The 24,176-nt window shown below is 41.0% G+C and overlaps 1 protein-coding gene, 1 long non-coding RNA gene and 1 pseudogene across 6 annotated transcripts; 2 read left to right on the top strand and 1 right to left on the bottom strand.

Moving 5' to 3' along the window:
• Positions 1-4,101: 4,101 nt before the first annotated feature.
• LOC307023792 lies at positions 4,102-19,933 on the bottom strand. The gene is made up of 3 exons (XR_013803773.1): positions 18,707-19,933; positions 17,021-17,122; positions 4,102-4,203 (listed from the first exon to the last, which is right to left on the bottom strand). It is a non-coding gene; the product is annotated as an uncharacterized lncRNA (long non-coding RNA).
• LOC307045033 (interferon-induced protein 44-like) lies at positions 6,589-10,656 on the top strand (annotated as a pseudogene). Its single transcript, XR_013810600.1, has 7 exons — positions 6,589-6,836; positions 7,027-7,222; positions 7,862-8,014; positions 9,175-9,346; positions 9,452-9,471; positions 9,749-9,837; positions 10,328-10,656. The product of XR_013810600.1 is annotated as an interferon-induced protein 44-like (transcript).
• On the top strand, positions 18,411-23,694 carry LOC307023755 (interferon-induced protein 44-like). 4 transcript variants are annotated; one of them, XM_079657282.1, is made up of 8 exons: positions 18,411-18,609; positions 19,957-20,150; positions 20,337-20,406; positions 20,612-20,807; positions 21,468-21,620; positions 21,994-22,165; positions 22,557-22,657; positions 23,299-23,694. In XM_079657282.1, exons 1-8 carry the CDS (start codon positions 18,581-18,583, stop codon positions 23,497-23,499), a joined length of 1,116 nt encoding a protein of 371 aa, XP_079513408.1. In that variant the 5' UTR covers positions 18,411-18,580; the 3' UTR covers positions 23,500-23,694. The 4 variants fall into 4 exon arrangements, with proteins under 4 accessions (XP_079513408.1, XP_079513409.1, XP_079513410.1 ...); XM_079657283.1 differs by having other exon boundaries at positions 18,414-18,609; positions 19,987-20,150; XM_079657284.1 differs by having other exon boundaries at positions 18,415-18,681; positions 19,987-20,150.
• The last annotated feature ends 482 nt before the right edge of the window (positions 23,695-24,176 follow it).

Below are 24,176 nucleotides of genomic sequence, written 5' to 3'. Positions count from 1 at the left end.
CTAAATCTGCCTACCTCTCCAACATCTTCACTGACCCCTCCCGTAACCCCAGGACCCTCTTCTCCACAGTTAACAAGCTCTTCAAACCTCGTGCTGATAACCTCCCTACTTCTACTTCCGCTACTTGCAGCTCATTCCTCCAGTTTTTCGCAGACAAAATTAACGCCATTAACCACTCCTTCTCAGCTCCATCTGATATACAAGCATCTCCCCCAACCTCCACCGCTACCATTTCTCCCCCCATCTCCCTTGACCTCCTGACTCCTCCTCCCCAGCGCCGCCTTTCCCAGTTCAACCTCGTTACCCCAATTGAAATACTCCATCTGATCGGTTCCTCAAATCCCACAACCTGCTTCCTTGACCCTCTACCCACTCCTCTCCTGAAGTCCTGTCTCCCCGTCCTCTGCCCCTATCTTGCTAACCTTTTCAACTCCTCGCTGTCCCATGGAACCGTCCCCTCTGCCTTCAAAACTGCTGCCGTTACTCCAATCCTCAAAAAACCTGGTCTTGATCCCTCCTCCCTCACTAATTACCGCCCCATCTCCAACCTACCATTCCTCTCAAAAACTCTAGAACGCATTGTAGCCAATCAAATTCACTGCCATCTCCAAACCAACCAGCTTTATGAACCCCTTCAGTCTGGATTTCGTCCTCACCACAGTACAGAAACTGCACTCGTCAAAGTCCTCAATGGCCTCCTCACCTCTGCTGACACTGGTTCCCTCAATATTCTCATCCTCCTCGACCTGAGTGCAGCCTTCGATACCGTGAGCCACAACATCCTGCTCACCCGACTCAGGGACATTGGTATTGAAGGTATTGCACTCAGATGGCTCCAGTCCTACCTCACTGAACGATCCCACTTCATCTCCCTCCCCAACCACTCCTCTGCCACAGCTTCAGTCACCCAAGGTGTTCCTCAAGGATCAGTACTTGGACCCCTCCTCTTCATCATTTACATCCTGCCCCTCGGTCAGATACTCCGCCACTTCAACCTGGACTTCCACTGCTATGCTGATGACACTCAGATCTACCTCAGCACCAAATCCCTCCATAACCCACCCCTTACCCACATCGATTCCTGTCTGACAGCTATTAAAACTTGGATGCAACATAACCTCCTCAAACTGAACAGCAACAAAACAGAACTCCTCCTAATTGGCTCCAAATCCACCCTCAGCAAGGTCACTAACATAACACTCACCATCGATGGCACCATTGTTTCCCCCTCCAATCAGGCACGCAACCTTGGCGTAATCTTTGACCCCACCCTCTCCCTCGAACCTCACATCCGCCAAACAGTCAAAACCTAATTTTTCCACCTCCGCAATATTGCAAAAATCCTACCCTCTCTCACCCGCCCCGCAGCCGAACGACTAATCCATGCCTTCATTTCCTCCCGCCTTGACTACTGCAACTCACTTCTTTACGGCATCAGCACTACATCCCTCAACAGACTCCAACGGGTTCAAAATGCAGCTGCACGTCTCCTCACACATACCAAATCAGTCCTCAAAGAGCTCCACTGGCTTCCTGTCTCCCATTGCATCAATTACAAAACTATGGTCCTCACCTACAAAGCACTCCACCATTTGGCCCCCCCTTATCTCACAAACCTTCTCACTCCTTATCAACCCCCACGGTCCCTCAGATCCACCGCAGCCGGACTCCTATCCATTCCCACATCCACACTCTGCAGCTTTGGGGACAGAGCCTTCTCAGTGGCAGCTACTAGGCTCTGGAATTCCCTCCCCCAAGATCTCCGTGACTCTGAGTCCCTCACAGTCTTTCAGTCCCGCCTCAAAACACATCTTTTCAACTCTGCCTACCCATAAGCCCCCCTCCTCTCAATCAATTTCCTCTTGACTGCCTTTTTATTTATTTGACTATACTTACTTGTTTGCCTGTCCTTGTTTGTCTACCCTCCCTCATATTGTAAAGCGTCTTTGATTCGTGAAAAGCGCTATATAAATAAAATGCATTATTATTATTATTATTACTGCCACATTAAAAAATGTGGTTTCCATTTTGTGGAGCCCGTGTTTTTAAAACTGGACACAAAAACGATATAACCCAAATAATAGATTTTACAGAAACCACTGGTTTTTACCGCTATTTATATTCATTCCAACTGTCTACATTTAAATATTCAAGGCCTCAATCCAACACCTCAACACCTTACCTTATCCTGACTCTCTATGCCTTTCTTCATCTATTATCATCATCATAATGCTGCGTTCAGACCGGACGGGATGCAATGTTTGTTACATATAAAGTCAATGCAGAGACGCGGACAGACGCGAATTCGCTCCGACGGCGAGCATGAAGCGGTGGACGCGGCGTGAATCACGCGATTGAGGCGATTGAACTGTCCCGCGTCAAACGGGAGAGTTCAATTTTTTCAACTCGATTGTCAAATTCAACGCGATCTCGCGGAAGCCAATCAGCGGTGAGGATCTCAGCCTGACTTTACTGACGTTCAACCAGAAAACATCAGCCATTAGGTGTTAGCAGTTAGCACACAGAGATCATAGCTCCTCATATCTGTTCAGAAACTGTACAAAAGTTAAACAAGTACAAACCACAGACTGTCTGTGTCATGGCGAATACAGTCGCTGGTTTATTTATGTCTGTAGGCCGTTGTTATGAGTGTTACACTTCACTCGCGTTTATGTCCATATCGATCAGATCCAGCTCTCCTGATCGGCCTTTATAGAGAGCACAGATCAAACTATTAAGAGTGAATATCGGCCGATAATGATCGGCGGCCAATCGATCGGAGCATCGGACATTTTGACTGCCAGGTTTTGAATTTACCGGTTTTTACTCAATTTTACAAGATAAAAACCAGTAATTAACAGCTAACGGAAACCCTGGACAGGACATAGAGTTGGCAGGATCCCCGGCAGAACAGTAGTCGGCGGGACCCCCAACGGCACAGGGCATTGGGTAGGGACTTGAGTAGGGACTTGAGCAGGGACTAGAGAAGGGACTTGAGTAGGGACTAGAGAGCGGACTTGAGATGGGACTTGAGATGGGACTTGAGAGGGAACTCGAGAGGGAACTCGAGAGGAGACTCGAGAAGGGACTCGAGAAGGGACTCGAGAGAGGGCTTGAGAGGGGACTTGAGAGGGAACTGGAGAGGGGACTTGAGAGGGAACTGGAGAGGGGACTTGAGAGGGGACTCGAGAGGGGACTCGAGAGGAGACTCGAGAGAGGGCTTGAGAGGGGACTTGAGAGGGAACTTGAAAGGAGACTCGAGAGGGAACTTGAGAGGGGACCTGAGAAGGAACTTGAGGGGGGACTCGAGAGGAGACTCGAGAAGAGACTCGAGAGGGGACTCGAGAGGGGACTCGAGAGGGAACGAGGCTTCGTGGACCTCCAAAAGCCAGACGAGTAACCGAGAACGGATCCTGGACAGGAGCAGGAAATGGAGAAGAAGCAGGGGCTGACTCAAGACAGAACAAACCGAGACGTATGGTGTCAGGTAGGGAATTGGGAGGCATATTGGGAGAGGCTAGCATGCCTGGGGCTAGTAGGCCGGGAATCACATGTCGAGAGGAAGTCCAAAATCCAGTCAGGTAAGAACTTCACTAAACATGGCTCCTCTGTTGCCACCTGGTGCGCCTCTGCCAGAGCAGCCTCTTTCTGCTGAACACTGGACGCTCCCCTCCACCTACCATAGCAGCAAGCCAATGAAAAGGTCAAATTAAGTAAATCCACCTCAAATGGATCTGCTGGGCCCATCTCTGGTTAGTTCCTTCTGTCAGGGAGAGTGAAGTAGGCAGGACCCAAATGCAGAATTAAACAGAAAATACCTTTATTTCAAGGCTAATATAACAACAAAACTCTTCCCAGTGAACACAGTCAGGACAAACAGACACAGGAGGGCAAACACAGAGACAGGAATAACAGACAAGACGGGGGGTCAACACTTTTCAAAATAAAACAGGAAACCAGAGACAGACAAAACACAACACAGACAGACCGTGACAACAATATATGATTTAGATATGATATAATAATGTGCATACATTTGCATACATTTGTTTTGGAGTATTCGAGTGGTGGTGGTAAACAAATGGAGATGATGGGGGTCTTACCAAGTGAAGACATTATTGATGTGATCTAAATCCTTCCTGAACTGAACTGGAGCTTAATCACAATCTGAGGCTGCTGAGACGAACGCCGCATCAAAAAGCCCTGAAATGACAGCAGAGAGCCCAGAAAGAAAAAAATTAAGTTTAGAAACCAGCAACATAATGAATTAACAGAGATCATTTAAATATCCAACAGGTTTAACTGAATTACAGTGACACCCAAAGTCTGCTTACCTTGATGACCACAGGAGAAATACAAACAAGTGGAGAAAACACAAACACGTTTTTGTATCCAAGGAATAGCAATCACCACCATCAATTACTGATGCATTTCTGATTAGTTAGTCGGTTATTAAGAGCTACTGAAAGATGGCAATGACCCTCAGGTAGATTTTCCTAGACTGTACAGTAGAAGTTTTTGTTATCAGGCAATGGGGTCTCCATGTGGAGGAAGGAGACTTAAGTGTGGCCAAATGTTGACCTCTTCTGTCAGCTAGCGGTTAAGCATCTACAGCTTTAGAAACTAGACTAGAGCTCCCTCTTGTGTACAAAATGAGAGGAAACATTAATATAAGGGTTCAAAAATATATATCTTTTTCATTGTGATATTTTGCCAGTTTATCCTATAAACAGTAACAAATATCAATCCAAAGTAAAATAGTTGGTTGAGCATTCCTATAATTAATTGTAATTGAAGTTTTGACGTATCATTAGACCCTGCAGTGGCCTGAAGATGCATTTCATTTCTACACTCACAAAGGTAGCGCAGATTAGAGCATCAATATCTACATTGCATCTGCTTAGTCTAAACTGTCATTACTGGTTTCACAGGCTTGATTAGGAACGTTGATTTGAATGCAATACCCCACTCAGTAGTCAACCTTGACCACCTCTTATTTCACTCCATTAGTCTGCCAAAACATTTGATTTCAAATAAAATAGACACATTATTAGACTGTGTCCACCTGGAGACAGGAAGCGTACAGGCTACCTTTGTTTATCAGGGGCGGACTGCCCGGTCGGACGATGTGGGCCGGTCGGATAAGTCACTAGCACACACCGCTTCTAATACGTCAACTTCAGAAAGCCTACAGTGCATCTTTGCTTTAGAAAACTCGGACACACACAAACCAATATTTTGCATATTTTGATGAATAGATATAAAGGAGGTCGGCATTGCTTTTTTAAAACTGCGAAACTAGCTTATTCAAACACATCTGTAAGCGAACTCTCACAAAGTGCGGTTAATTTAAGTCAAAACCTTATATTTGAAACACAGGGGCTGGATGTTCTGTGCATGTTTGAGACTGTTATGCTGACGTTCTCTATTTTTTTATTCGATTAATGTTTTAAAATTAGAAAGGGGAAATTCCTGATTTCCAACTGAGCAATTTCACACTGGAGTTTTGAATAATAATCATTGGTAAAATGTGTTTGTGTATCCACAATCATTTGAACAGTTTAAAAGTTGAACTACATATGTTACTGTGGTAAATGGTTTGCCGGATGGAGAAAACACATCCATTCATAGTGAACAAATGAGGACCAAGTTTTCTCCATAGCCTATACATATACAGACTGTAGCAAAGATTAAGATTGGCGTAATTATCTAAAATATGTTTTACTTAATCCAGTACAGAAAAATAAGTCTTGAGATACTCATAGGGAGGAGAGAGAAGATGGGAGAATCAGGGAGGAAATGAGGTAGGTTATTAACCTTCTCTCATGCTTTCTTTCACTCATCCATTTATAAGGCTTAACATATTTTTTCCCACTTTAAATTAAATAAATAGTTTGAAGTATATTAATAATTGAGCTAACAGGGCTGTTTACAAAGTTGATGTTGATGACCTGCCGAAGAGGAATATGTGAAAGCAAAGCATTGGTTTTCAAATAACGTGCATACAAGTTACCTGTAGATACATAAATGATCATACAGGAACTTGCAAAACCACATGTTATAAGACACAGATTGTGGCCTGCACTTTGAGAAAGGAAGTCGGATTCTATGTATCCTGTTGTGATTAAGGATTAATGTCGTGTGTGAAATGTTTCAGACGCATTTTCCCTTTTGCAATGTTTTACTTTTATTGAGTTCTATTAAAATCGCTTTCTTTCAGTAGTGCTCAACTCAAATGTCGTCCCAAAACTCACCGTGGCTCAAAATGTTTTAATAAACTCACTTCAATGCTTTGTCCATTCAAACAATGCTGCTTTTTTTAGATCACATTTTAGGTCACATATGTTTTCCAGTGCTTCTTTGTTTCATCTTTTCATTTAAACTGATGCATGGGATTTTTTCCTCATCAGACCATTCTTTTCATTTGGTTCGGCCCCACTTGAATTTCCAGCTCCTGTAGCTAAACCGGCTTTTGCGATTGCAGAGGACGTCAAAAGTCCTTTCACCCTTGGTTCAAACGTCAGTTCAACAGAGAATAAAGAAAAGAACACATCTACATATACATTTCCTGGTAAGCTACTAAACAGTTTCACATGAAGAAAGAATGATATACAACTGTGTTCCAGTTTTCCCAACAGTTTAATGCATGCTTCAAGACGCTCCATGCAAACACCTTAGATATTGTGAGCAGAAATGTCATTAGTGAGTATTCTGTAACCCTAACTTGAACCGGATGAAGACTTATCAACCTTTAAACTCTCCTCAGCACTTAAACTCTCCTCAGCACCTCAACCTAAGTTGGAATCTCAATGGAGAGAAATGGAGTGGACAGAAGAGTGAGTAAAACATTCAAAATCAAGTCATGTTTGCAACTCTTTTAATTACGTCAGAGTGATAGAACTGGTCATTTAGAGCAAGAAGATAGAACATAATTGAAACCCTATCAACATATTACCTTTATTCCTTCAACTCATGTTCACAGACACTTCTGAACAGCAAGTATGTCTTCAATATTTTCTAATCTAGGCAAAAGGCGAGTCTGATGAATACCATCAGCTCCTACAGGCCGAGCTGTCACAAGGGGACTCAGGCTCGAGTTCTCCTCCTGGGTCCGGTCGGTTCTGGAAAGTCCAGCTTCATCAGTTCAGTCCAGTCTGTGTTTAATGGAAGAGTCACCAACCGGGCCATGGTGGGCACCTCTTCCACCAGCTTCACCAAGAAGGTACAAGTGGAGCAATAACTGAGTGGGAACAAAAGAGCTGAAATTCATTGTTGCGTTTCTCAAATTAAGGAAGTATTGAAAAGAGAGCCTCGTCTGGCCTTTTGGAAAGGCACTGAATAGCTAGTAGATTCAAGCGGTATCTATACACTATCCACGAAAAATGAAAAACAGCTGAACACCCTTCAAAGAGACCATCTGTAGTCAAAGTATTGTTAGTCATTTCCCATGTTAAATAAAAGACTAATGTTATCTCCAATTCATCAACACGCTTATATTCAATACCAGTTTCAAGTTTGTTTGTAAAACATCACAAATAAGCAAAAATAATAAAAAGTTAGACAGTCATCTTTACTCAAAGTCCAATTACTAGCTTTCCTGAAGCTTTCGATTTCATGGATTTTGTCTGTGTAAGAGTTTGCCTGGATTGGCCATGACAAGTCCAATTATTACGTATTAGATTTAAATATAGATTAGGACAGACACTATGCGCACATACACACAAATACATGTATCAACGGTGAACAACAATGTCTCAAATGTGTTCATCAGAAGACACTGTTCATGCAAACCTCCGTTCCCAGCTTGGATGTTCCCATCTTTTACAACCATCCAATTAACTTTTGTTTCTCTCTGTCTCAGCTGCAGTCCTTCAACATCCATGGTCAGAAAGGAGAGGATCCTACTGGACTGGTGCTGTGTGATATCGTGGGCTTGGGGGGTGGAGAGATGACTGGACTGACCCTCCATGACATCCTGTCTGTCATTAAAGGTCATGCACCAGAGGGGCACAAAGTAAGCAGGATAAAAATGACATGTTCTAGTTCGTAGCTTGCAGCTTTACCCAATGACCGTTGTTTGGTCAACCCGCTGCTGCAGATACACGCTTTACAACATCAGGAGGATACGTCCCCAGCTGACCCAGACATCAGCGCAGATTCTGGTCCAGGCTCTCGTCATCTCACGCCTAGACTACTGCAACTCCCTCCTGGCTGGTCTACCTGCATGTGCCATCCGACCTCTGCAGCTCATCCAGAATGCAGCGGCTCGTCTGGTCTTCAACCTTCCCAAATTCTCCCACACCACACCGCTCCTCCGCTCCCTTCACTGGCTTCCAGTAACTGCTAGAATCCACTTCAAGACACTGGTACTTGCGTACCATGCTGTGAATGGATCTGGCCCTTCCTACATCCAGGACATGGTTAAACCGTACACCCCAGCACGTGCACTCCGCTCTGCATCAGCCAAACAGCTCGCTGCACCCGCACTGCGAGGGGGACCCAAGTTCCCGTCAGCAAAAACACGTGGGTTTGCTATCCTGGCTCCAAAATGGTGGAATGAGCTCCCCATTGAAATCAGGACAGCAGATAGCTTACACATCTTCCGACGCAAACTGAAAACTCATCTCTTTAGACTCCACTTCGAGCGATAGAATTACTAACAAAGCACTTATATACTAATAAAGGGCTGGCTTTCTAAATGCCAGTTGAGTAGCACTTGAAATGTTTGGCTCTATGAAACCTGATGTACTTATATGATTCTGTTTTCTTAAAGGTTGTATCTTCCTGGTCGAATGCACTTATTGTAAGTCGCTTTGGATAAAAGCGTCAGCTAAATGCAATGTAATGTAATGTAATGTAAAGATGAAAATATCTCACTATTTGTACAGACATTCATAATTTCCCAGAGGATACATCCTTACTCACTTTGTTGATCGTCCGACCTGCGCCACCATGAGGTTAACAGTTGGGTTTGAGACGTAACCGACTCTAACCTAAAACCCATGGTTACCGTAATTATTAACAGCCACGTAAATAGCAAATCCTGGCACTGAACATGAAGTAGCCCAACACAGACCGTGGTTCAATCTGTATTTGCTTTTGTCTTTGCAAAAACGACCTCAACAACATGAGTTTTTTTTTTTTTTAATGTAACATCCTCTTTCTCTCTCCCATTTTAACCCAGATCAACCAGTGCGGTCTGAGTCTGTGGGCTATGTAAAGAAGCCAGGTCTCAAAGACAAGATCTATTGTGTTGCCTTTGTGGTAGATGCCTCTAAAATCCTGACCTACCCCAAAGGCCTCGGCACCACCTTCAGGCTGCTCCGAAAGCACATCAGTGACCTGGGTAAGTCAGGGACACATTATCAGTCCAATACAAAGACATTTTCAAACACAGATGAACTACTTTTAAAGACAAGATGGGCTTTGACTTTTAATATGAATGTTGTAGAGCTGTTCTTCTGTCCCTCTGTCAGTTCCTGTCGAATCTGGATGTTATTTTATCGCACTGCTTTGAAGTTTCACTGACCTTTTATGTATATATTTTTGGGGATTTTGTTGTTGCAGAGGCACTGATGTTCATAATAACTTTGGGCTTGAAGCCCTCTTTACAGGATTTACTAAACAAAAGCACTGTTGAAATGTCAACTGTCAGTGATTTCTTTCTCTGCAATGTAACAAATTAAAGCCTTTTTTGTAGTGACATCTTATTGACAGCATTTTATTGTGTCTGCTAAACATTCACCAGGTTGCCCTGCTGACCCAGATAGACCTAATTTGTCCAGAAACGGCCAAGATGTCACCCAGGTTTACAAGAGCCGCATCATTCAGGACATGGTAGGTTTAAAAAATATGAAATAGACAAAGTATATCCATCATAGAGGAAGGTATGATCACCATGCAGACTACAGGTGGGGAAGTTTTACCAAAATGAGTGTGTGACCAGTTTTAGTTTCCTGTGATCTGTAGCATAATGGAACATTTGACTTTGTGGTGCTTGTTTATAAATATATATCTTTTTTTTTTAGGTGCACATCATTAAATTACAAGCTAAAGCAAAGTCACATGACTCATTAATTGCATTAGATTTTTGGACAAAGGGAAATATCATTATTGATCTGCCATTCAAACATATACATGTAACATTTAGTTTTGGTGAGATAACTTTTGTGAGAGTTAAGAACAACGTAACACTCACTTCTTACACACCACAGGGCTTGAGATGATAACTTTTCTCTATTTCAATTTGCCATTGCATCTTTCTCTGCTTAGGGAATAAAAATACCGATGGAGTGTAAATCTTAGTCATTAGTTTGTGTGTTTGTAGATGAATAAAGCTGGGGATCTGTTGGGTATGTCCACCTCCTACGTTGTCCCGGTGAAGAACTACTCATCAGAGCTGGACCTGAACGTGAACAACGATGTGCTTCTGCTTAGAGCTGTGGACCACATCCTGCATTATATGCTGACCTGTATTTCCAGGACAATGCACCACAACACACAGGGCCAAAGATCGATTTGGGGATTTAGCGTTTTTTTAAAGCTACAGAATGTTAATGCCTCATGTAATGGATTTGAACCATCATGTAGCCTACAATATAACAATTTCCTCATGTTTTTCTTTAAATAAAATGATCATGGACAGAAATTTTGAATATAATCAGAAATGTGTGATGTTTTCATTTGTTACTGTGATCTGTTCTTTATAAAAAGGTAAATGGACCTCATGCAACAACAGCATTGTTTTTGAGTGGCACAGAGTGGGTGTAAGTAAGCTTGCAGCAGACAACAGTCCTCCTGTCTTTCTGTAGGTAGAAAGTGTGGGGGAAACTTCTGCAGCAATTGGAGTCAGGACTCAGACACGAGGAGAGCTGGAGCTTTGATGGCAAACACTGACGGTTTATTTGGAGCTTCGGCCGGAGAATTCACAAGACATGTCACGGGCCACGGTTTGACCACACGGTTGAGATGCCACAATCAATTCTGAAGAACCCTCCTGTAGCTCAAGGTTTTAACTAGTTCAGAGTGTAATAATCAACATTCTTCAATAGATAGACTAAACAGCTGAGGACACTGAATCACATTTGTTCTCGCTTATGGCTCGAGGTCATCTACACCCCGAGAAGGATGTGTTCCAGGTGTTCCACAACAATAACTATCTCTGTCCGAGAGTTGTGCAAAAACAACAGGGATTTCACAACATCAGAAGAGTTTTAAATACACTACATGAGAAACATAACGCAAAGGACACAGCAATGCTTTCAGTGGATGCGTGTCAAGCATTTGATAGGATTGAATGGTCTTATCTTTTTGAAGTACTTCCAAGATTTAGTTTTGGTGAAACCCTTCTGAAATGGATTCAACTGCTATACACAAACCCAACCGTTGAGATCCTAACTAACAACAGTATCTCGGCACCCTTTAATTTAGAGAGATCTACCCGACAGGGTTGCCCTCTGTCTCAACTGCTATTTACATTAGCAATCGAGCCTTTAGCTATGGCCGTTATAGCACACATACAGAATTATCAGGCATTACTCTTGGGGGATAGAACATCGCATTTCTTTATACGCAGATGATATAATGTTTTTCTTGACAAATATAAAACATAGTATTCCCAATTTAATGAGCGTAATAAAGGAATTTGGTGAATTTTCTGGATACAAAATGAATAACTCTAAATCAGTGTTGATGTTTCTGAATGACAGAGAGACACAGTCCCATAGTAGATACTCCATTTATGACAACATCTGACGGTTTCAGATATTTGGGTGTTAAAATCACTCCGGAACTCAGAGACATAGTTTCAGCTAATTATGATCCCTTGGTAGATGGAGTGACTGAAAAAGTCAACCGCTGGTCCAACTTGCCTATATCTATGATCGGACGAATAAATATCATCAATTTTTATATTATTTTCAAATGCTTCCATTGCCACTACCAAATATGCTCTACGAAAAGCTTAACAAATTATTTAGTCAATTCATCTGGAGCAGCAGAAAAGCAAGGCTCCGTCTTAAACTATTATACCTACCTTATGAGAGGGGGGGTCTTCAATTCCCTAATCTTAAATGGTATTATATGGCTGCCCAACTAAACTCAGCTTCATATTATTTTTGTACAACAACACCCCCTACTTGGGTAAACATAGAGCAGACATCAACTCCATATCCAGATCTGACATTACAAATGTATCTTTACTCTTCAGATATTGAGACATTGAAGAAACGTACAAAAAACCCTTTTCTTAAGAATACGATCTCAGTTTGGTATGCTGCACACAAACATGTAGGCGACACACCTACGCTGATCTAGACAAATATTCATGGGGTGGCAAGAGGGTGGCAGGAGATTTTGAGGGGTGGCATCCCCTGGCAGAAGTATATGCTGATTTAATCGCAGTCATATCAATCAATGTTAACTTGGAAAGCCACAATATTAATAATTTAACTCAATAACATTAGGTGACATTATTGTGGCACATCAGCAAAGCCTTAAATAGAAATATATAAGGTGGCAGACATAATTTAATGAATTTTAACTGAACAATAACTGAATGAGTTTGTTTCACTCTTAGACCAGGGGTACCAAATCTATGCAGACTGCTGCAATAAGTACATTAATTAACTGTCTCATTGATGTTTGTCTGAATGAATATGATACTAATAACAATCATATTATTCCTATCAGCTGTCAATCACTATTATGATTCACATTTATTATTGAATAAACTATATTTTTTGGAGGAGTTAATGATGAATCTTCCTCAAGATGCTTGCTCACCCTCCTTCAAATTTGAAAGACAAGTAATTATATCATGTATCAAAATTCAAAAGATTCAAAGGAACAGTTCAGTGCCCCACGACTTTACTGCAAACACTTCCAACCTTGACTTTACATCAGAAATAACAAACATTAAAGAAGTGACTAACTGCATCAGTTAGGGTTAACAAACGTGTATTCAGCTAAAACATATACATCGCTGCAGTTATTATCCAGTGGAAAGTCCTTACCTACTGGCCTAGTTAAATCAAAGTGGTTACTTTTTTTGGCTGGGCAGTGTAGTTTTACGTCTTATTTGACTTTCTCAGGACTTGAAACTGTTTTTTGGGGGCAGACCCCCACAAAGAAAAAATATATATACACATACAAGGTCATCATTTTAACAGTTGTTTAAGCTCATCGAATCATCCGTGAGCAAAAAAATAAAAATGTGTCATAAAACTGTGAAGTAACACTTTTTTTGGTGTGAAACCGCTCAATGAACTACATCTCCCGTCTCGCACCAACACCAAGATGGCCGTCACGTTGGCACATTTCACTTCTTTCTGTCAGAATGAGGCGAAAAGTATTAAAAGAGGTGAAAATCACTACAAGTCTGGGCATGTTGAGAGCTGTACATACACAAGGGGAGTTAGTCGGTTCCGTAAGAGCCAGCATGCGGGACCGGGATTCTGGGATTTGTAGTCTTTCTAGTTGCATATTTTTCATAGTGTTATATTTCAACATTTTTCAAACTGGGATCGAAAGATAATCTTTCTGTCCGCATTGACTTCAATACATCATTTTTGCGAAATAAGGTCCCATGGGTCGGAAGTAGATGGGCGTGACTTCACCTCTCTATAACAGCTGAATGTGGCAATTACCATTTGGTTCAGCAAAACGCCTCACAAACTGATTAAGATCAACAGCTTTAGTGCGTTTTGATTCAATGCTGAGTACAGCCAAACTTGACAGTCTCTTCTCTGTCATTGTAGAGCTCAAATACCTCATTCCTTCCGCCTGATTGAGTCCGAATGCTTCTCGTTTTGCGCCGTCCCCCCGTTCAAATGAAATCGCCGCCAATCATATTTCCAAGACTCGCGTCTTGTGCTGCATTCACTTGCACTCTGACATTAGAGATTTTCTCTCATAAATGTCCGATGAGCCACAACTTTTCTTTCAGAACAAAGATGCCAACTGGGGAGGCAAGGCTATTTTTTAGGGTGGCAGTTGCCACCCCATGCCACCCCGGTAGATCCGCCCCTGCCTGTAGGGAGGGACGGCCCTGAGTGGGAGACTCCCCTGTGCACATTCTGTGCCCCGCGCACACACTGGAGAACTGCGCAAAATCAGCTGATCACAACGTTCACGCTCTGTGGTCAAGCTGCTGCAGTTTTATTTACAACAAACTTACTCAGGGTGTTAATGGAAGTGGTTGAAATCAGACAGAGGTGGAAGAACTACTCAGATCTTGTGTAGGAATACTCTGTTACAGTAAAGTCCTGCATTCGAAATGTTACTCAAGTAAAATTAGAAAAGTATTATCAAAATATGGTTAAAGTACCAAAAGTAAAAGTTTTGCAGATTGGTCCATTTCAGAATAATATGATATGTTAAACTTTTATAATGATTGATCATTACAGTGTTATCAAAGCTGGTAAAAGTGCAGCTAGTTTGAATGACTTTGCCTACTGCAGGTATACCTTTTGAATTTTCTCCAGGTGGAACTAAAGTCTGATTTAACACTTGATTATATTTCACATAGTTAATCCACATCTGTAAAGTAACTAAAGGTATTAAATACATGTAGTGGAGTAAAAGTACACCATTTACCTCTGAACTGTAGTGGAGTAGAAGTACACAGCAGTATCAAAGTCAAGTAAAGTACAAATATCTCAAAATTGTACTTAAATACAGTACTTGAATAAGTGTACTGAGTAACTTCCCACATCTGAAATCAGATATGATTTCAAGTCATGTGATAATTTCTTAGTATTTGATCCTTCAACTTGGCCTCAGGAAATGCAAGGACTTCACAGTTTTGGCAACAAGTTTTGGAGAAAGCAAATCGGAGGCTTAAAAAGCGACAGGGAGGTGCTTAGGTGCATCTTCATCATCTTCATCATCTTCATCATCTAGCATGCAAGAAGTGTGAATAGAGGACAGTGAAGGAGACAATGAGGAGGACCACGCTTCGTGTGGGGTGAGTACCAAACGCTGTCTCCTGGTACTCATCTGAGTAACTCACTAAAAATGAAATACTATATGACAGTAAAACAAGAATAAAGTTTAAAAGGGTGATTTGTAAAATATCCATAAAGAAAAAGTAAATCTGTTTACAGTTCTGTTTTATATGGGTGTTGAGAGATGTATCCATAGATCTCTTAATTTTGCTCTCAAAGTACACCAGATTGATTCATTTAACTTAAATATTAAAAAAAAACATCTTCCCGGGGGAGCAGGCCCCCAGACACCCCTAGAGGAGGTGAGGATCCCCCTACGGGGTTTTCGGGTCCACTCCCCACTTATAAAAATAGCACTTCGCCCCTGCTTACACATGTGCCGTGAGCTGATTATCGAGACTTCATTGTAACAGTCGCGGGTGTACTGTGTATGTGCATGTGGGGAGTGTTGCAGTAGAAAATTCCACTGTAGCGCCCGGTACCTTAATGGGAAACCCTACATGTTTGAGCACCCTCTATGAAACGTCAAGCACCCCACAGCACCCCCAAAAGAAAATCTCTGGCGCTCCCACTGTGGGCTAAGCCCCGAATGTTCCCAGGTCCAGGAAACGCCCCTGGTAACACAGTATGCCATGTGCTGCAATGTCCCGGCCCAGGGTACAACCCCGGGCTTGAGGCGTGTCATAATCCCCCCCCCCCTACACACACACACACACACACACACACACACACAGACAGACAGACAGACAGACAGACAGACAGACAGACAGACAGACAGACAGACAGACAGACAGACAGACAGACAGACAGACAGACAGACAGACAGACAGACAGACAGACAGACAGACAGACAGACAGACAGACAGACAGACAGACAGACAGACAGACAGACAGACAGACAGACAGACAGACAGACAGACAGACAGACAGACAGACAGACACACACACAGACACACACACACACACACACACACACACACACACACACACACACACACACACACACACACTTCTACACTGTGAAATAAAGGCATAAATGATCGCAAAGAAGTAACTGATCACCACAGATTTCATATTTGATTATTATCAAATGTATACTGTATAATTTCTTTACACTTACATTAAGCATTGAAAATACATTTGTCATTTTCTATTACACATGACTGAAATGACCACATAGTATACCCGAGGTACTACAGGTGAGTCTTTTTTTAACCAAACCAAAAAAACAACAACATTTCTTATCCATGACTGAATGAGTGACCTGTAGGACTCATATCATTATGTCACTGATATATGTATTCAACTTATTTTGGTATACATTACACATATTTATGACCACATTCCCCCTTGTTTTCTGGTTAGAGAACAGATCAATTATAAGGTCTGCTTTGGTTTTTGTTTCCACAAATAGCCATCTATAGTGTTTGCTGTCAAGCCATCAACAGTACAATAACCTTTAATGACAACCACATATAACCTCAAGGCCGGTTGTATTTGTGATTTGGGTGTGGCCCTCAAATAACATCAGCTGATGTGTCAGACTTCTCAAATTGTTGCATGATTCTGTTTGGGAACATTAGGTGTTTCTACTGGTTTTGTATCTCGTTCCTTTTATGTCTCCATACAAACAATGGCTCCATATCTCCCAGACTTTCTACAAGGGGATTCAGATATAAAAACTAGTTTGCTGAAACAACAAAAGCTGGGCACGGCCACAAGGTCATAAAGATAGTTGGGCCTCCTTCTTGCTGGCTGTTATTACGCCTGATCATTCGTAGGCTGCTAGCCAGAATAGCTGAGTGACAGATAACCAACCTGAAATAACCGGCAAAATTGATTTCATGCTTATTATGCTTTGAGGGGTTATATCGAGTAGGCAAGCTCATCATAAAATAGACAGAAAAAATCACTGACAGAAAACTGAGGAGATTTACCACAATATGATTTAGATATGATATAATGTTTTGATTATAGAATAAAGGTTCTTTAGATCCTCCCATTTAGCGTGCATACATTTGTTTTGGAGTATTCAAGTGGTGTTGGTAAACACATGGAGATGATCGGGGTCTTACCAAGTGAAGACATTATTGATGTGATCTGAATCCTTTCTTAGGGGCTCACTGGAGCTGAGTCACAATCTGAGGCTGCTGAGACGAACGCCACTTCAAAAAGCCCTGAAATGACAGTAGAGAGGAGCCCATAAAGAAACTTTTTAATTTCAGAAACTAGCAACATAATGAATTAACAGAGCTCATTCAAAAATCCAACAGGTTTGACTGAATTACAGAGACACCCAAAGTCTGCTGACCTTGATGACCACAGGAGAAATAAGCACAAGTGGAGAAAACACACACACACACACACACACACACACACACACACACACACACACACACACACACACACACACACACACACACACACACACACACACACACACACACACACACACACACACACACACACACACACACACACACACACACACACACACACACACACACACACACACACACACACGTTTTTGTATCCAAGGAATAGCAATCACCACCATCAATTACTGATGCATTTTAGATTAGTTATTCGGTTATTAAGAACTACTGAAAGATGGCAATGACCCTCCTAGACTGTAGAAGTTTTCGTTATCAGGCAATGGGGTCTCCATGTGAAGGAAGTTGATCCAATTTAACAGTAACAGTTATCAAGTAAAATATTTGGTTGAGCATTCCTGGAATTAATTTTAAATGATGTTTTGACTGATCATTAGACCCTGCATTGGCCTTCTGACAGGCTATCTAATAGTACCCTGAAGATGCATTTCATTTCTACACTCACGAAGGTAGAGCAGATCAGAGCATCAATATCTATATTGCATCTGCTTAGTCTAAACTGTCATTGCTGGTTTCACAGGCTTGATTAGGAACATTGATCTGAATGCAATACCCCACTCAGTAGTCAACATTGACCACCTCTTATTTCACTCCATTAGTCTGCCAAAACATTTCTAGTTATTTCAGAAACTTCTCCACACCATTTTCTCACCCAAAGCTCCTCTAACATAATTGTTCTTAAAAAGACAGTCTTTAAGTATGTTGATTCCCCCCCCCTGCATGTCTCTGATGTGATGTCCTCATCTGAACAAACATACTGTACCTCCATATTTTCCCTCTTTATTAGCAGTCTTTGTAAATCTGTAGAGGGTCTTGCATGTGTTGGACCTGTAAGCTACATTCGACCACATTTGCACTATATTTTGAGGATGATGGAGCAATGAGCTTGAGTTACCTCATTTAAAACCCTGGTGAAACTAACACTTCTGGTATTATCCTCTTTCTATAAAGTCAACAATAAGCGATCATCCAAAGGTCTAAAAAGGAGGGTTTACAAAAAAAGGCGAACTTAAAACCTAGGATATCAGAGAGCATTTACATAATTCGTGTTTTTTTTTTTTTGTGGGGACAACAAGTTTGGACTGTGCAAAGAAAAGTGTGCTTTTGCCACACACTTCTCTGACAGTTTAAGTTTCACTTTCCTTTCCTTAGAAAAGTATCCTACACTCGTGTTTTAATTATCCTCTATCCTTTTGCAGCTGTTATTCGCCACGTTGCCTATAGGCTACAGCAGCGGTTATCATGCAGAATCTCACTGAAGCAAAAATGAGGTAAATGCCTAATTTGACGCAACGTTAGGTTGTAAATAAACGGAGCAAAGTTTAGTTTCACAACAGGTGGCGGTAAGGATGAAACTTAATTACCTACCGTTTATGACTTTCTTCTGTGTGGTTTGTGTCCTGTAGGCTATCTATTGGCCACCGGCTTTGTTATCTTTCGTTAAAGCCTTCGGGTAGACGGGATATTACAGAAAACAAACGTGTGTTAGCTAGTTTAGTGTTAGCTAATTGTTGTCTTCTAACTGTGGAAGAGCGTTACAGTGTTTGTATGGACAAACAATAGGCCTTCTACTCCCCATTTTCACTAGACATACCTTCCTTACATTCCGACAATACAGTTGCATTTTGTTAGCAACACAATCTCGCAAGATCTGATAACAGAGAAGTTATTTCAAATGTTTTCACTGACGTTGGCAAATTCTCTGGCTCACTAACTTTTGTAACAGTAGATATGTTTCTTAGCACCTTAAATATTTGATGTTAGACAAATAAAAGACAGGAAGTGTAGGCTACCTTTGTTTATCATTGGTAGTGCTTGTAATCAAAATCTTATATTTGAAACAAAGGCGCTGATGTTCTGTGCATGTCTGCTGAAGTTCTTTATTTTTTTGTATTCACTGAATGTTTTAAAATCAGAAAGGGAAAATTCCTGATATCCAACTGAGCAATTTCACACTGGATGAAAACAGATTGGAATAACTAATCAATTGTAGAATGTATCCACAATCATCTGAACAGTTTAACAGAGTGCTTTAATAAGAGAGGAGAGAGAAGATGCGGAAAATTAAAGAGGAAAGGAGATAGGTTACATTAACCTTCTCTCTTTCACTCATCCATTTGGCTAAACAGATTTTTCCCCACATTAAATTAATTAAATAGTTTGAAGTATATTAATAATTGAGCTAACAGTTTACAAAGTTGATGTTGATGACCTGCCAGATTTCTTTAAAAATAGTGATGGCAAAGCATTGGTTTTCAAATAACGTGCATACAAGTTACCCGTAGAAAAATAAATGATCATACAGGAACTTGCAACACCACATGTTATAAGGCACAGATTTTGGCCTGCACTTTGAGAAAGGACGTCGGATTCTATGTATCCTGTTGTGATTAAGGATTAATGTTGTGTGTGAAATGTTTCCGACGCATGTTTTACTTTTATTGAGTTCTATTAAAAACACTTTCTTTCAGTAGTGCTCAACTCAAATTTCCGTGGCTCAAAATGCTTTAGTAAACTCACTTCAATGCTCTGTCCATTCAAACAATGCTGCTTTTTTTCGATCACATTTGAGGTCACATATGTTTTCCATTGCTTCTTTGTTTCATCTTTTCTTTTAGACTGACGTATGTGATTTTTTCCCTAACCAGACCAGCCAGCTTTTCATATACTTGGGCCCAAGTAGTTGACGATCTAGTTCCTGCAGCAAAACCGGCTTTTGCAATGGCAAAGGACATCATAAGTCCTTTCACCCTTTGTTCAAACGTCAGTTCAACGGAGAAAGAAAAGAACACACCTTCATATACGTTTCCTGGTAAGCTACTAAACAGTTTCACATGAAGAAAGAATGATACACAACTGTGTTCCAGTTTTCCCAACAGTTTAATGCATGTTTCAATGCAAACATCTTAGATATTGTGAGCAGAAGTGTCATTCGTGAGTATTCTGTAACCCTAACTTGAACAGGATGGAGACTTATCAACTTTTAAACTCTCCTCAGCACTTAAACTCTCCTCAGCACCTCAACCTAAGTTGGAATCTCAATGGAGAGAAATGGAGTGGACAGAAGAGTGAGTAAAACATTCAAAATCAAGTCATGTTTGCAACTCTTTTAATTACGTCAGAGTGATAGAACTGTTCATTTAGAGCAAGAAGATAGAACATCATTGAAACCCTATCAACATATTACCTTTATTCCTTCAACTCATGTTCACAGACACTTATCTTTTCAAATGATTTAAACAGCAAGTATGTCTTCAATATTTTCTAATCTAGGCAAAAGGCGAGTCTGATGAAGACCATCAGCTCCTACAGGCCGAGCTGTCACGAGGGGACTCAGGCTCGAGTTCTCCTCCTGGGTCCGGTCGGTTCTGGAAAGTCCAGCTTCATCAGTTCAGTCCAGTCTGTGTTTAATGGAAGAGTCACCAACCGGGCCATGGTGGGCACCTCTTCCACCAGCTTCACCAAGAAGGTACAAGTGGAGCAATAACTGAGTGGGAACAAAAGGGCTGAAATTCATTGTTGCGTTTCTCAAATTAAGGAAGTATTGAAAAGAGAGCCTCGTCTGGCCTTTTGGAAAGGCACTGAATAGCTAGTAAATTCAAGCGGTATCTATAAACTATCCACGAAAAATGAAAAACAGCTGAGCACCATTCAAAGAGACCATCTGTAGTCAAAGTATTGTCAGTCATTTCCCATTGTTAAATAAAAGACGAATGTTATCTCCAATTCATCAACACGCTTATATTCAATACCAGTTTACAGTTTGTTTGTAAAACATCACAAATAAGCAAAAATAATAAAAAGTTAGACAGAGTCATCTTTACTCAAAGTCCAATTACTAGCTTTCCTGAAGCTTTCGATTTCATGGATTTTGTCTGTGTAAGAGTTTGCCTGGATGTCATAAAGTTGGCCATGACAAGTCCAATTATTACGTATTAGATTTAAATATAGATTAGGACAGACAATATACGCACACACACACTCACACACAAATATATTTATCAACGGTGAACAACAATGTCTCAAATGTGTTCATCAGAAGACACTGTTCATGCAAACCTCCGTTCACAGCTTGGATGTTCCCATCTTTTACAACCATCCAATTAACTTTTGTTTCTCTCTGTCTCAGCTGCAGTCCTTCAACATCCATGGTCAGAAAGGAGAGGGTCCTACTGGACTGGTGCTGTGTGATATCGTGGGCTTGGGGGGTGGAGAGATGACTGGACTGACCCTCCATGACGTCCTGTCTGTCATTAAAGGTCATGCACCAGAGGGGCACAAAGTAAGCAGGATAAAAATGACATGTTCTAGTTCGTAGCTTGCAGCTTTACCCAATGACCATTGTTTGGTCAAGATGAAAATATCTCACTATTTGTACAGACATTCATAATTTCCCAGAGGATACATCCTTACTCACTTTGTTGATCGTCCGACCTGCGCCACCATGAGGTTAACAGTTGGGTTCATAGAGAAGCAACCGACTCCAACCTAAAACCCATGGTTACCGTAATTATTAACAGCCACGTAAATAACAAATCCTCGCACTGAACATGAAGTAGCCCAACACAGACCGTGGTTTAATCTGTATTTGCTTTTGTCTTTGCAAAAACTATCTCAACATTTAAAAAAATGTAACATCCTCTTTTCTCTCCTAGTTTAGCGCAGATCAACCAGTGCGGTCTGAGACTGTGGGCTATATAAAGAAGCCAGGACTCAAAGACAAGATCCATTGTGTTGCCTTTGTGGTAGATGCCTCTAAAATCCTGACCTACCCCAAAGGCCTCGGCACCACCTTCAGGCTGCTCCGAAAGCACATCAGTGACCTGGGTAAGTCAGGGACACATTATCAGTCCAATACAAAGACATTTTCAAACACAGATGAACTACTTTTAAAGACAAAATGGGCTTTGACTTTCAATATGAATGTTGTAGAGCTGTTCTTCTGTCCCTCTGTCAGTTCCTGTCGAATCTGGATGTTATTTTATCGCACTGCTTTGAAGTTTCACTGACCTTTTTATGTATATATTTTACAATTGGTTACAATTGTTGGGCACTGATGTTTATAATAACTTCGGGCTTGAGGCCCTCTTTACAGGATTTCCTAAACAAAAGCACTGTTGAAATGTCAACTGTCAGTGATTTCTTTCTCTGCAATGTAACAAATTAAAGCCTTTTTTGTAGTGACATCTTATTGACAGTATTGTATTGTGTCTGCTAGACGTTCACCAGGTGGCCCTGCTGACCCAGATAGACCAAATTTGTCCAGAAACGGCCAAAGATGTCACCCAGGTTTACAAGAGCCGCATCATTCAGGACATGGTAGGTTTAAAAAATATGAAATAGACAAAGTATATCCATCATAGAGGAAGATATGATCACCATGCAGACTACAGGTGGGGAAGTTTTACCAAAATGAGTGTGTGACCAGTTTTAGTTTGCTGTGATCTGTAGCATAATGGAACATTTGACTTTGTGCTGCTTGTTTATAAATATATATATATCTTTTTTTTTAGGTGCACATCATTAAATTACAAGCTAAAGCAAAGTCACATGACTCACTAGTCACAATAGATTTTTGGACAAAGGGAAAGATCATTATTGATCTTCCATTCAAACATATACATGTAACATTTAGTTTGAGGTAAGACACACAAAAAAGACAAATTACAGCCTGAAACTATTCTAACATTCTTGTTTGGACCTCTTTATCATTTTGCTATTTTTCAACTCTCAAATTGAGGACTACTTGCCCTGTTTTGATTATTTCTGTCTGGCTTTATAATGATGATATACAAATAACTTTTGTGAGAGTTAAGAACAACGTAACACTCACTCCTTACACACCACAGGGCTTGAGATGATAACTTTTTTCTATTTCAATTTGCCATTTCATCTTTCTCTGCTTAGGGAATAAAAATACCGATGGGGTGTAAATCTTAGTCATGTGTTTTTGTTTGTAGATGAATAAAGCTGGGGATCTGTTGGGTATGTCCACCTCCTACATTGTACCGGTGAATAACTACTCATCAGAGCTGAAGCTGAACGTGAACAACGATGTGCTTCTGCTTAGAGCTGTGGACCACATCCTGCAGTATGCTGACCTGTATTTCCAGGACAATGCACCACAACACACAGGGCCAAAGATCGATTTGGGGATTTAGCGTGTAGCATTTAAAAAAATGTCGGAGCAACTTTAAGCTGTTTTTTCAAAGCTAAAGAATGTAAATGCTACATGTAATAGATCATGTAATATATAACTTTCTCATTATGCCTTTAAATAAAACTGAATATAATCAGAAATGTGTGATGTTTGTATTTGTTGGTGTGATCTGTTCTTTAATAAAAGGTAAATTGTCCAGGAACAGCATTGTTTTTGAGTGGCACAGAGTGGGTGTGAGTCGTCCCATACTTTGTCTTTCAGTGGGTGGTAAAGACATGTACAAGTGGTTGTCTTACCGTATTCAAAATGGAATCATTATCATGGCTGAGCACCTAACTGTGAGGTTCAATCATTTTGTTTTCGATTGTATGATTTTTTTTCTCACTCTCGGTCTATTGCAGGTAGCTCTACAGGTGAACATCCTCTCTTACCAGTATCATTCACACAATGTACAATATTTAAATCTCCATCTCTTTGCCTGTCACTTTTTTATAGCATCTACTGTTTATGTCAACTGTATTTCCAAACCTTAATTTAAAATCTGTATTCACATTGTTGTTTTGATTGTCTGGCAACATTTTAAATTTGAACGTGATGGTAGCAACATTGTAAATGAAACCTATGAAAAGCCATACATTATTATAGAATATATCTTACGAATGGGAACGTGCTTCTTCA

The sequence above is a fragment of the Notothenia rossii genome (assembly GCF_949606895.1).
Source record: "Notothenia rossii genome assembly, chromosome: 1".
In the NCBI taxonomy this organism is placed as follows: domain Eukaryota; kingdom Metazoa; phylum Chordata; class Actinopteri; order Perciformes; family Nototheniidae; genus Notothenia; species Notothenia rossii.
This window is presented reverse-complemented; position numbering and strand designations above follow the sequence as displayed.